Source organism: Pristiophorus japonicus, chromosome 18 (assembly GCF_044704955.1).
Source record: "Pristiophorus japonicus isolate sPriJap1 chromosome 18, sPriJap1.hap1, whole genome shotgun sequence".
Classification (NCBI taxonomy): domain Eukaryota; kingdom Metazoa; phylum Chordata; class Chondrichthyes; family Pristiophoridae; genus Pristiophorus; species Pristiophorus japonicus.
Window position 1 is genome coordinate 109,640,548 of NC_091994.1, and position 12,082 is coordinate 109,652,629.

The following is a 12,082-nucleotide window of genomic DNA, read 5'->3' on the forward strand; positions in this document are numbered from 1 at the left end:
GCCCCCTCAGAATTTTATACATTTCAATAAGATCACACCTCATCCATCTAAACTCCAATGAGTATAGGCTCAACCTTTCTTCATAAGACAAACCCCTTCATCTCAGGAATCAACCTAGTGAACCTTCTCTGAACTGCCTCCAGTGCACAAGACTTTCCTACTTTTATACTCCATCCCCCTTTGCCCTTTTGTTTTCCCCCCAGATTAAAACTAAAGTTAGAAAACAGACTAAAATATATAACTAATTTATTTTCCCAAAGACTAAATGACAACTCAACTGAAGATCCAGAGATGGGACTAAAACTTTAAAATATTTCAAAAAATTCTCCCTTTAATGATTCTAAGGATATTGACTGCATTAAATAATAATGGGTGTGTGGTGATGTGGCAGGTTTACTGGCAGGAGTTACAAAGTGCAATTTTATATTGATCTAAATTTCTAATACATCTTGAGGTGTACGCATTGTTTTGGACCTAATGGCTATCAGTTGACACAAATGTATTTGGATGATTTTGAAGGGAGAGAGTGCAAGGCTTAAAATGGAAAATGTTATTGATTTAATGTTCAATTATGTATATGCCTTTTATGCAATATCATGTAGCTCTAGTACTAGACACAACTGCAAGGTCAAGAACTGTGACTATTACCAAAATGTGGAGCACTTGCTGGAAAAGTTGGGGACTAAAATGTGATTGCAGCAAAAGGATCCGTGTTGGTGATGCTCAATTATTACTGTTACCTGAAATAAACTTCAATCCAGTGAAGATTCTGTAATCTGTAGCACTATATGCACGAGGTGCAATATGTGTATGACATTTTGATGGCAGTATTCTGAATAATTTGGATTATCTTCTAAATGGGTATAATTTACTTGATATTTAAAGTTACTGCAGTCAACACATTGCTTAATTATGAATCTTGTTAGATAATTTGTCATTTCTTTCATGTAAACTGTCTTTAAAGAGAACCTGGAACCTGTGAAGGTTAGTATGTTTTTAAAAAGCTATGTTGCTGTCTATTTTTCTTTAAATGATCTTCGTGAACTGAAAATTCCATTGTTGGTTTGACAAAGATCTTGGAGTTGTCTGTGCATGAAGAACATGTAATTTAATTTAAAAATTGCTGTTATGAATCAAGTGCAGTACTGGAGTTTGAATATCAGTTGTTTAGTATTTGCATTGATCCTTTGACTTATTCCCTGTCTTCACTCTTTTGCTTTCTTACCTTGATGACTGACCTCTGTTTATCTTTTCTTCCCCTTATAGAGAGGTATGAGGTGACATTCACCAAAGAAGGTGATACCCTGGGTTCTTTCTTTCTTTCATCATGAACAATTATATTAACCCACTAACTCTGGTCATAAAATGGGGAATCAGCACTTAAACAGCAAATCCTGTCATCAGTATTATTCCCCATTATTATCCAGGTTTATCTGCAAAAATTACTGGATGAGAAGTTTAATAGAGTTTGTTAGAAATATCAGTTGTTTGACATCCTTTCCATTTCATTCTTTTTAGGAGGTTATATTTAGCTCAAACTCTCTTCTGACTCGAGTGCACAAGATAAATGAAAGATCTTCCCCTACTTTGGGTACTCATCATTGCTGTAGGTTAACCTGGCAGTGTGGTAATAAAAATCGACTTGTGTGCAGATTCTTGGGTTCCTGATGTCTAGAATACTTTATACTAATGTATAATCAGCCACTTTATGCTCACAACTTTACCAAACTGCCTGGGCAACTTGCTACAGCTGAAGTAATTAAGTTCTGTTTCTTGTACCCAATAGTAAATTACTCCATTTTAGCTGACCAGATACTATATTGTTACATTCCATTGAAAGATTATTCAATATGCTATCCCTCTGAGTGGTAAAATGCAGGCTTGAATTTATAGTCCCAAGCATGGTTTAGTTCCTAGGCAGTAGTTGAGGAATCCTGCCCAGTTACCCCAGGATGGTCTTTTATACAAGTGACTTGTTGGCTTAGTTGGCAGAAAGTTTTGGATTGAAGCTATTCCTTCAGATTTGAATGCAATCTTTTATTTAAAAGAAATTATAATATGCTAGCCCTTTGGTGCAGTACAGAGGGAATGCTCCATTGTCGGAGGTGCTGTCCTTTGGGTTAAACATAAGCAAGAGCCTGTTTGCCTCATCGTAAAAGATTCAGTAGCACTATTTGAAGAAGAGCAGGAAACTTGATATCCTGGCCAATATTTTTCCCTCAGCCAACACCACCACTTTAAAAACTGGTTATCCATTCACTTACTGTTGGTGCATAAATTGGGTGCTGCATTTGGCTTGATATGTGACTGCCTTTCAGTGGGCCCAAATTTCCCCAGGAGTTGCTCCATTTTGTTTGGGAGCAACTTGATTTTTCTTAAAAATCCCCATTCTGCATTTTAATTTGCGCCGTGTAAGAGAGTTAGTTAGGATTTTTTTGAGTTTAGTTTTTTTTTCAAAAGGGCGTGTTACCAGCCATCTACGCCTGTTTCGGCCATTTAAGCCAGTTTGGATAGCTAATAGTTGCACCAAACTAACTTAGGTCAACGTATGTGGCTGCACAGAAAACCCTTGCGGAGAGTTAAGAAATCAGCGTAGGTAGCCTCCAAATGACAGTTCTGATAGGAATGCTAGTTTTTTTTTAAATCCCAAGCAGCGAGACTGGACAGGGTGTAGGTGCTATCAGCCTGATTAAACCAAGGATGGGTTTTTACAAGAATAAAAATGATCTTGTAATGAAGTATAGGGGCCACTTAAGCAAGGGGAGGATTTTCTTTGTAAATAATAGATCAAGAGCACCAACGCTCTAGCCTAATGGATTCCAGTGCAGCAACACACCACATTGGATTTTGACGTCTGCAGCACCAAAGAATTGCCCTGACGAGGTTTAGAAATTTAAAATGTTAGACTTAACAAAAAACGCATGTCAAAATGTAAACTTAAATTTTGGTCAGCATTGCATAGTGTGACTCTGATCATTAGTAATACTTTAGAATTCTATGTAGTAGTGGGTGAGCTGTAAGATACTGCAGGTAAGGAATTTTTTTTAGTAAAGATAGCTAGATATTAAAATACTGGAAAATCTTTGAAGATTCTTCTCTTTTCCCCCCCCCCCAATCAAGACTCTCTTCCCCTCACCAACCTGTTTCTTGTAGCTCTCAACATGGGAAGGCAGGCGGCTCGGCCCGGGATAGGTGCGGGACGCATTGGGTCCCACACTGCAGGCATCATCATAATCATGGGAGGAGTTACTGTGCATGCGTGAACGCTCCAACGCGCATGTGCAATGCTGCAGGCACTCTTACAGACGCTGGGCCCTAGCCCCCCCCCCCGGCTCTGTTTCAGCAGGGCCCTAGCCCCCCACCGGCTCTGTTTCAGCAGCACGGCCCTAGTTCCGTCCCCCCCCCCCCCCCATTGCTTTTGCCACGCCATGCCAAGGCCTAGCACGGTCCACGGAGCGGGGAGAATATGGAGCTACATTTTTGCCGCCGTTTTGGGAGCAGAAAGTTGGCGCACCTTGGATAAGTGCCGAAAAAAACCAGAGGGACATTTGGGCCCATCTGCACTCTAGTCCATTTATCCCCTGCTCTCCCTACAGGTTATATTTGGTCTTGGCTCCCCATGTGCAATGCCACAGGAGTTCAACTAGTTTGAAAAAAATATTGCAAGCTAGCTTGAGTGAACAATTGAATCATTCAAACTAAAAGGTTCCCGATTCTTCTAGTCTCTACTGCATTAGCTATCTAACACAAGGTGGTAGGAGAGCTCTCAATGACCGACTAAAGTGGAAAATCAGACAGGCTTCCAATTTCTGGTTGCTTTGCAGTAAAGCTTGCTGTAAGTGTGCATATCTTGGCATTGGTTAAAGACCAGATTAGGTTTGGCTGTTAAGTCCTTTACTCAAATAGCCAGATGCCATATGTCAAGACTCACCTGAATAATGGCCACTTAAGGGAGTTCCAATAGAAGGACCAGTAACCATGAACTGTGTGCTTCTAAGGAATGGATGTTTTCAGAAGATGAAGTGAAAAAGGAAAACATGAGTTAAATTTATGGTAGTATTTAAAATCTAATGCAGAACCTTTTCATCTTGGGTGTTTAGCAAGAGGTTCTAATAGCATGCATTTCCACAAGTCTAGCTAATTATTTGTGTCTGTTCACCAACATCTGCAGTTTTGACCTTGTGTTAGCGTTGTGAAATCATACTTTTGATCACCGCTCAGGATTGCGAATAGATTGGGAGTCAAAATGGTTGAGTTAGTCGGACCATCCAGCCCATTTTGCAGTGTAATCTTTCCAACTTGCCCTGACATTAGTGGAAGAAGTTGGTTGGAAGGGGGACACCTGGCCTTTTCGAACGCTGGATTTGAGGTTCAGGTATAATGTATAATCCTCCTTGCTACTTTATTCTAGTTTTTCAAAATCCATGGAGGAAAGTTTGAGTTTTCAGATCAGTTACAGTCAACCCCGAGCACTCTGAACCCAACGATGATGTTGGATGTATTGGCTGTTTCAGGCTCAATAGATGGTCGTTGCTACTTGTCGAAAGGACTGGTACACTCACTGAAATGAGCACATCATATGCAAAGTGTTCATTTTCTGGAATAGGGTATCAAACTGATATTTCTAATGCTGAATTGCCATCCAGTGGTTTGTCTTGGTTTCCTAATTGTGGACAGATACATTGCACAGGAAGACTTAAAATTCCTCACCTTTCAAAGAAATTGACAGAATTTGTGAAACTGTGCTGAACCTATGTCAAACGCTTGTACATCTCCAGACTTTTAACTTTGCTCTTTAACTTTTTGTCCTGGTCAGAATAGGCAGCCCAGCGCTGTCCAGTAGCTTGGCATAGAAGATGCCAGCAGCCATGGCTGTATGTTACAAGTTATAGCTGTCCTAAGTACTCCTGTGAAATGGCTGTCTCTCTCTCTCTCTCTCTCTCTCTCTCTCTCTCTCTCTCTCTCTGTCTCTCTCTCTCTCTCCTGCATGAATGGATGCAATGTAATCCAGTGGCTTGGAAGGCAGACATATGCTCCTTTTACTAAGTCCCAGAACTCACCCAACAAGGCACAGGCTTTGCTTTCTCCACAGACCCTCACAATAAAAACAATATCCCTGGCTGTGAAGTTTGGACTGCTGTTGCACATTAAACCTTTTTTTGTTAAATTTGTACATTATTGTCCCAGCTCTAACTTGCTGTTTGTTAAACTCTAGGTGAGATTTGTGGATTTAGAATTCATGGACAGAATGTTCCTTTTGAAGCTGTGGTGGTTGATAAAACTACTGGTGAAGGTGTCATACGTTCAAAAGAGAAGATGGACTGTGAGTTGCAGAAAGAGTACACCTTTACTATCCAGGCGTATGACTGTGGAGAGGGTCCAGATGGAGGAAATATGAAGAAGTCCCATAAGTAAGTTTGCATGTTTATTTTGTAATCTTTTGCTTGGATCAAAGCACATGCTACAATCGGTGTAAAACCAGAGTTGCTAATTGCTGCCAATCAGCAATAGGATATAGATGGTAATATTGAATGTCTGCTCATTTTTGAAAGGATCTATTTGGCCTTGGTTATACGTACAAAACGGTTCACAGTTGAAGCACTTTTGTCTCCATGTTGTGTTTTGGTGCTGCTTCCAGGTGACATGTGTTTCCCTTTTCTCTTTCTCCAAACCCTAACGGCAGTGTGAATGGATGATGTGACTGCTAGGATATATTCCTATTTTGTGCCACCAAATATTTGCTGCTTCTATCCTCTGCTGCAAAAATGAGTAATAAGGAGGCTGCTTTTAACTTGGAAGGATTGGCCCATTCTACAGCAAGTCACCAGAACTATGTCAATCCATCGTTGAGACTTTTACCTGTGCAGTTTTCAAGCAGCATTTTAGAGATACATGTATTAAGACGGCAATTTATATTCAAAGAGCAAAATGCTACAGGATCAGAAGTTCTGATGTCATGAATCTTATATTAAGAAAATTGCATTACTGTTAAGTTTTTGCATGCATGTCCTGTCATGTTTACTTTTCTGACACATTTTCCTTTAACCATATTAAGCCAAGATGAAGTTGGCAGCAGATTTATAAAATTATTTGGTTGTTACAGTTTCAGGCTGTTTCACCTTGAGGGGGGGGGGGAGAGAACTCTATCTCGATTAGTTAGATCTGTTCAGGGTGTTTTGTGTATTTGCAGCATAACTTTCTCCATTGCTTAAGGCTCTGAGTGGCTTATCCCTCTTGCTACCGGTGAAAGAAGCTCAGTAATCCAAGCTTTCATAAAATTCAAAAGCAGTTCATCCCAGGGTAAAAAGTTAGAGAAAATAACTTTTTTTAAGATTGCTTTCAAAAGAAATTGCATTTCAAGTCTAGGCAAGTATATGGATATTGAAAGCATTGATTTCATCTGTGGTTTAATTATTTCCTTTAAACATGTATGTCTTTATATTAAAAAAAAATGTCCGAGGCCCTGACATGCCCTGGCAATTAGTTGGATGTCCGGATGTCCTGGCTGCTCCTGCCTCATTCACTGGACAGAATAGCCCTGCTGATCGCCAGACCCAATTCCCAAATCACTTTTTTTTAAATTGGAAATTAAAAAACTTGGGTAATGGAGGAGCAAATCATTGCAGTTTAACTTTAATATTCTTCATATGGTCAACCTGCTAAAATGAATAGAAACATCCCTCTGCTGATGGAAGAAAATCCAGCTTGGGACACTATCCCAAGTGGTGTATTTGAACTTTCAAAAAGCTTTTGACAAGGTCCCACACAAGAGATTGTTGTGCAAAATTAAAGCACATGGTATTGGGGGTAATCTATTTACGTGGATAGAGAACTGGTTGGCAGACAGGAAGCAGAGTGTCGGGATAAACGGGTCCTTTTTAAGAATGGCAGGCAGTAACTAGTGGGGTGCCGCAGGGCTCAGTGCTGGGATCCCAGCTATTTACAATATACATTAATGATTTAGATGAAGAAATTGAGTGTAATATCTCCAAGTTTGCAGATGACACTAAACTGGGTGGCGGTGTGAGCTGTGAGGAGGACGCTAAGAGGCTGTAGGGTGACTTAGGACGGGTTAGGTGAGTGGGCAAATGCATGGCAGATGCAGTATAATGTGGATAAATGTGAGGTTATCCACTTTGGTGGCAAAAACATGAAGGCAGAATCTTATCTGAATGGTGGCAGATTAGGAAAAGGGGAGGTGCAACGAGACCTGGGTGTCATGGTACATCAGTCACTGAAAGTTGGTATGCAGGTACAGCAGGTGGTGAAGAAGGCACATGGCATGTTGGCCTTCATAGCTAGGGGATTTGAGTATAGGAGCAGGGAGGTCTTGCTGCAGTTGTACAGGGCCTTGTTGAGGCCTCACCTGGAATATTGTTCAGTTTTGGTCTCCTAATCTGAGGAAGGACATTCTTGCTATTGAGGGAGTGCAGCGAAGGTTCACCAGACTGATTTCCGAGATGGCAAGACTGACATATGAGGAGAGACTGGGTCGACTGAGCCTGTATTCACTAGAGTTTAGAAGGATGAGAGAGGATCTCATAAACATATAAAATTCTGACGGGACTGGACAGGTTAGATGCATGGAAGAATGTTCCCGATGTTGGGGAAGTCCAGAACCAGGGGTCACAGTCTAAGGATAAGGGGTAAGCCATTTAGGACCGAGATGAGGAGAAACTTCTTCACTCAGAGAGTGGTGAACCTGTGGAATTCTCTACCGCAGAGTGTTGTTGAGGCCAGTTCGTTAGATATATTCAAGAGAGAGTTAGATATGACCCTTATGGCTAAAGGGATCAAGGGGTATGGAGAGAAAGGAGGAAAGGGGTACTGAGGTGAATGATCAGCCATGATCTTATTGAATGGTGGTGCAGGCTTGAAGGGCCGAATGATCTACTGCTCCACCTATTTTCTGTTTCTATCCCATAAATTTTCGCACTCCCAGTCGGGCAGTCCTCGTTGTTTTTCCTTCGCAAATCATCCAGATCACCTCACTGGAATTATGAAAATTAAAGGAATGAGGGAAAACTTGACAATTTACATGTGCAGGGTGAACTTCATGGAAGAATGGGAATGTCTGCATTGCGGTAATTATATTTCTAAAACTTGAGATCAGTGCCATGATCCATATGCTGTGAATTGCATATGACTGAATAGTGAAGTGCCCCAATTTTTCTGGATGGTATCGCCATTCTTCTCGTGAAGATGTTCCCTCTATGCTGGTCATCTGAGCAATACTTGCCCAAGTGGTCAATTTTCATGTTTAAACTTTAAAAGTGAATACTATCTAACTGCTTACCTGCTTGGGCTGTCGCAGCCAGGTCATGTCTTCATGTGACAGACACACAGGTACATTTCCAGTATTTGCTGTTGGATAATTAGCAGAAGGCACCTCCTCTGTCTTCTATTCTCCCCTGCTGCTTGTACCCTAACTCGCACCAAATCCCGCTCACCCATCACCCCTGCTTGCTGACTTACATTGGTTCCAGGTCCGGCTTTTTAAAATTGTGATTCTTATTTTCAAATCGCTCCATGACCTCGCCCCTCCCTAACTCTCGAATCTTCTCCAGCCCTTCAACACTCGCATTTCTGTGCTCCCGGATACTGGCCACTTTGCATCCCCGATTTCCTTCGCTCCACCATTGGTGGTCGTACCCCAAGCGCTGGAATTTCTTCCCTAAACCTCTCCGCCTCTCCCTCCTTTTAGTCGCTCCTTTAACCTCCCTCTTTGGCCAAACATTTGATCACCTGTCCTAATACCTGTGTGGCTCTATCAAATTTTATCTGATAACATTCCTTTGGGACATTTTACTACATTAAAAGGCGTTCTATAAATGAAAGTTGTCATTTAGAACACTCCAACCAATTGTAGCACCTATACCCTGTACTGCTATCCTGGCTGCGGTTGGCTAGTTTACCATGCACTATGGGTTGAATCTGGTCTTTCATGAGTAACCACCACAGTACCTCTGACAGTATTTCTGCTTTACAGGGCTAATGTTCATATCCAGGTGAATGATATAAATGAATACTCCCCAGTTTTTAAGGAGAAGTCCTACAAAGCTACAATCATTGAAGGAAAGACGTACGACAGCATCTTGAGAGTGGAAGCAATTGATGCAGACTGTTCACCTCAATTCAGTCAAATATGTAGTTACGAAATTGTTACTCCGGATGTGCCATTCACTGTTGATAAAGATGGTAAGTTGTGAGCCATACTGATTCTTGTTTTCACATCGCTCCATGGCCTCGTCCCTTGCTAACTCTAATCTCCTCCAGCCCGACGACCCTCAGATTTCTGTGCTCTCGAATACTGGCCACTTGTGCATCCCTGATTTCCTATACACTTTTTACAAAAATAGACAAATTAAATTTGGGTTCCTGTTGCTGAAATTTAAATAAAAGTTAAATTTCCGGAATAAAATGTCAAAAGTCAAGACAGAAGGGTTCATGTAGACTGGATGCAGCCCAAGGCAAGTAGCCCAAGATTCCTGGCGACCCCATCTCTGGCAACAAGTACTTCTGTATTATTTCTTTGTGTATGAAGAACACCAAAATCTGAGCTGCGTGCAAATTAATGGGAACATTGACTTAAACTCCGCACACTTTCCCCGCGGTGTGTACTAACGCAGCCCACAAAGGTGAAACGTTTGTGCATGCCTGAACTAAACTATAAAATTTGATATTTGCCCGGAATTTACAGGGCCTATGATGGCGTACGCACGTATGCTGTGCCTGGCACATGCACGAAAACCCGGAACTTGCAAACTGTCAACTTTCTCGACAAATTGTCTGCATACGCTGTAAATTCACTTTCGCTGGCACAATGTTGGGCTATTTGCCCAACTACTGCCCAGCGAACACTCACGAACCCCTGCGCCTGGTTAAAAGCAGGCCTAAGGCCTACGTTTACCAGCATAAAGGTTAAAATAAATGCTAAAATAAATCTTTCAAATAATTTAAACATTCACTTGCATTTAAAATCAGCTGGGTAATTTTTGTCCCATTTTAAAAAAAAAACGTTTAATTTATTTTTCACAATTTACACTTTTTATATTCAATGTTTAATTAAAGGGTATTTAAATTAATTTTGAAACTGATCATTTATTTTTATTTTAATGGTGTGAAAAAAATTTCTTGGATGATTTCTATTATGCTTATGGGGGATTCCTTACATGAATGGAATCCCCATAACTATAATCGGAATCCCCCTTTGTCTTTGGCCTGGCCACGTGGCCCCCAGGGACACTGGCGAACCGCCTGCGCCCCTGGGCTGTGTGGGCCTTTACGCAGGCGATGCCTTCAGGCCCAGGACCACAAGAGTCCGAAGCTCCAGAGACACCAGGTAAGTATGGAGTTTTCTCTCGGTTTGGAGGTGTACAGGGGAGCCCAGCCTCCGACCGTAATTTCAGGGCCATTTTGTGGTGAAGTTTATAAATTACTTAATCAGGAAAAAAATCATTTTTCTTTTATTTTGATTTTTTTTTTAAACCATCTTAATCCCTAATGGTGGTTTGTCGATGTTTGCTGTTAGTTTAGTTTTTGTGGATTGCATCTTGGTTTCTCCTTTCCATTATATTTCTATTTTTGATGGGAATATAATGGAAGGAGAGTATGATTTAACAGATTTCTACTTTCTTTTCACTTCCCTTCGCCCTTCTTTCTCCCCATCTCTCCTAAAGACCTGCTGCTGGCAGCCCTCCAATACCTAACCCAAGCAGATATAAGAACATAAGAAATAGGAGCAGGAGTAGGCCATACGGCCCCTTGAGCCTGCTCCGCCATTTAATAAGATCATGGCTGATCTGATCATGAACTCAGCTCTACTTCGCTGCCTGTTCCCCATAACCCCATATTCCCTTATCATTTTAAGAAACTGTCTATTTCTGTCTTAAATTTATTCAATGTCCCAGCTTCCACAGCTCTCTGAGGCAGCAAATTCCACAGATTTACAACCTTCAGAAGAAATTTCTCATCTGTTTTAAATGGGTGGCCCCTTATTCTAAGATCATGCCCTCTAGTTCTAGTCTCCCCCATCAGTGCATCTCTGCATCCACCCTGTCAAGCCCCCTCATAATCTTATGCATTTCAATAAGATCACCTCTCATTCTTCTGAATCCCAATGAGTAGAGGCTCAACCTTTCCTCATGTTAACCCCCTTATCCCCGGAATCAAGCTAGTGAACCTTCTCTGAACTGCCTCCAAAGCAAGTATATCCTTTCGTAAATATGGAAACCAAAACTGCACGCAGTATTCTTGTGTAAGCCTGGACAGTGATTGTTAACAGGCTATTGAATGCCTCACACTTGAAACCAATTCTGATCACACCTGGCATCAGCACATGCACTTTCCAACATGAGTCACTGGATAGTGATCGGTCCTGATCATTTTTTTTTGTTCTTTCTCCCCGTCGTAGCAGTCCAAAGCTTGTAACTCAGACTAAGAAAATTCCATCTCCTATAAGTTGATAAAGTTTTAGTATTAAGCCACCAATTTGAAAGCTATTTTATTTTAATCTATATTGTAATATTACTGTGGTTTCTGAGAGGAATGGAGTATAAGGTCTACATTTGTCAAGATGCGCACCATATTTGCTTTTGGCTCATGAGGACTAATGTGTTGTAAACTGGTGATTTTTGCAGGGTATATTAAGAACTCTGAGAAGATAAACTATAACAAAGACCGACAGTATAAGCTTGCAGTGACTGCATATGACTGTGGGAAAAAGCGTTCAACAGAAGATGTTCTCGTTAAGATCAACATTAAACCTACATGCAAGCCTGGCTGGCAAGGTAATGAGCATGAATAGATTTAACATGAATATGATAAAATAGTTGAGACATTGTTTGATTGTTTCACATTGCAACTGTGACTATTAAACATCTGTGCTGCTTTAAATTATCACTTACTTTCCTATTTAATGAAAGCTTTTAAGATAGAAAATAATTCTTTCTCCCTATCTGAAATCTAAAAGTACAGGTTGAACCACCCCTCGTCCAGAACCATTCCCGGCTACCGGGTGGCGCACGCGCAGAACTCCAACATGTCTAACCAATTCAAAAAATGGAATTCCTTCCTCCCTGCC

General features: G+C 41.1%; 1 protein-coding gene across 4 annotated transcripts in view; it reads left to right on the forward strand.

Annotated features, from left to right (window-relative positions):
• The window catches only part of clstn1 (calsyntenin 1), a 74,854-nt gene that overhangs the window by 39,940 nt on the left and 22,832 nt on the right, over window positions 1–12,082 (forward strand). For 2 of the 4 annotated variants that reach the window (XM_070860531.1, XM_070860533.1), the window contains exons 3-6: window positions 1,267–1,296; window positions 5,216–5,411; window positions 8,990–9,198; window positions 11,640–11,789. In XM_070860531.1, the coding sequence (XP_070716632.1) occupies window positions 1,267–1,296; window positions 5,216–5,411; window positions 8,990–9,198; window positions 11,640–11,789 (585 nt within the window). The remainder of the gene's footprint in view (window positions 1–1,266; window positions 1,297–5,215; window positions 5,412–8,989; window positions 9,199–11,639; window positions 11,790–12,082) is intronic. The other 2 variants (XM_070860532.1, XM_070860534.1) reach the window with 1 other exon arrangement.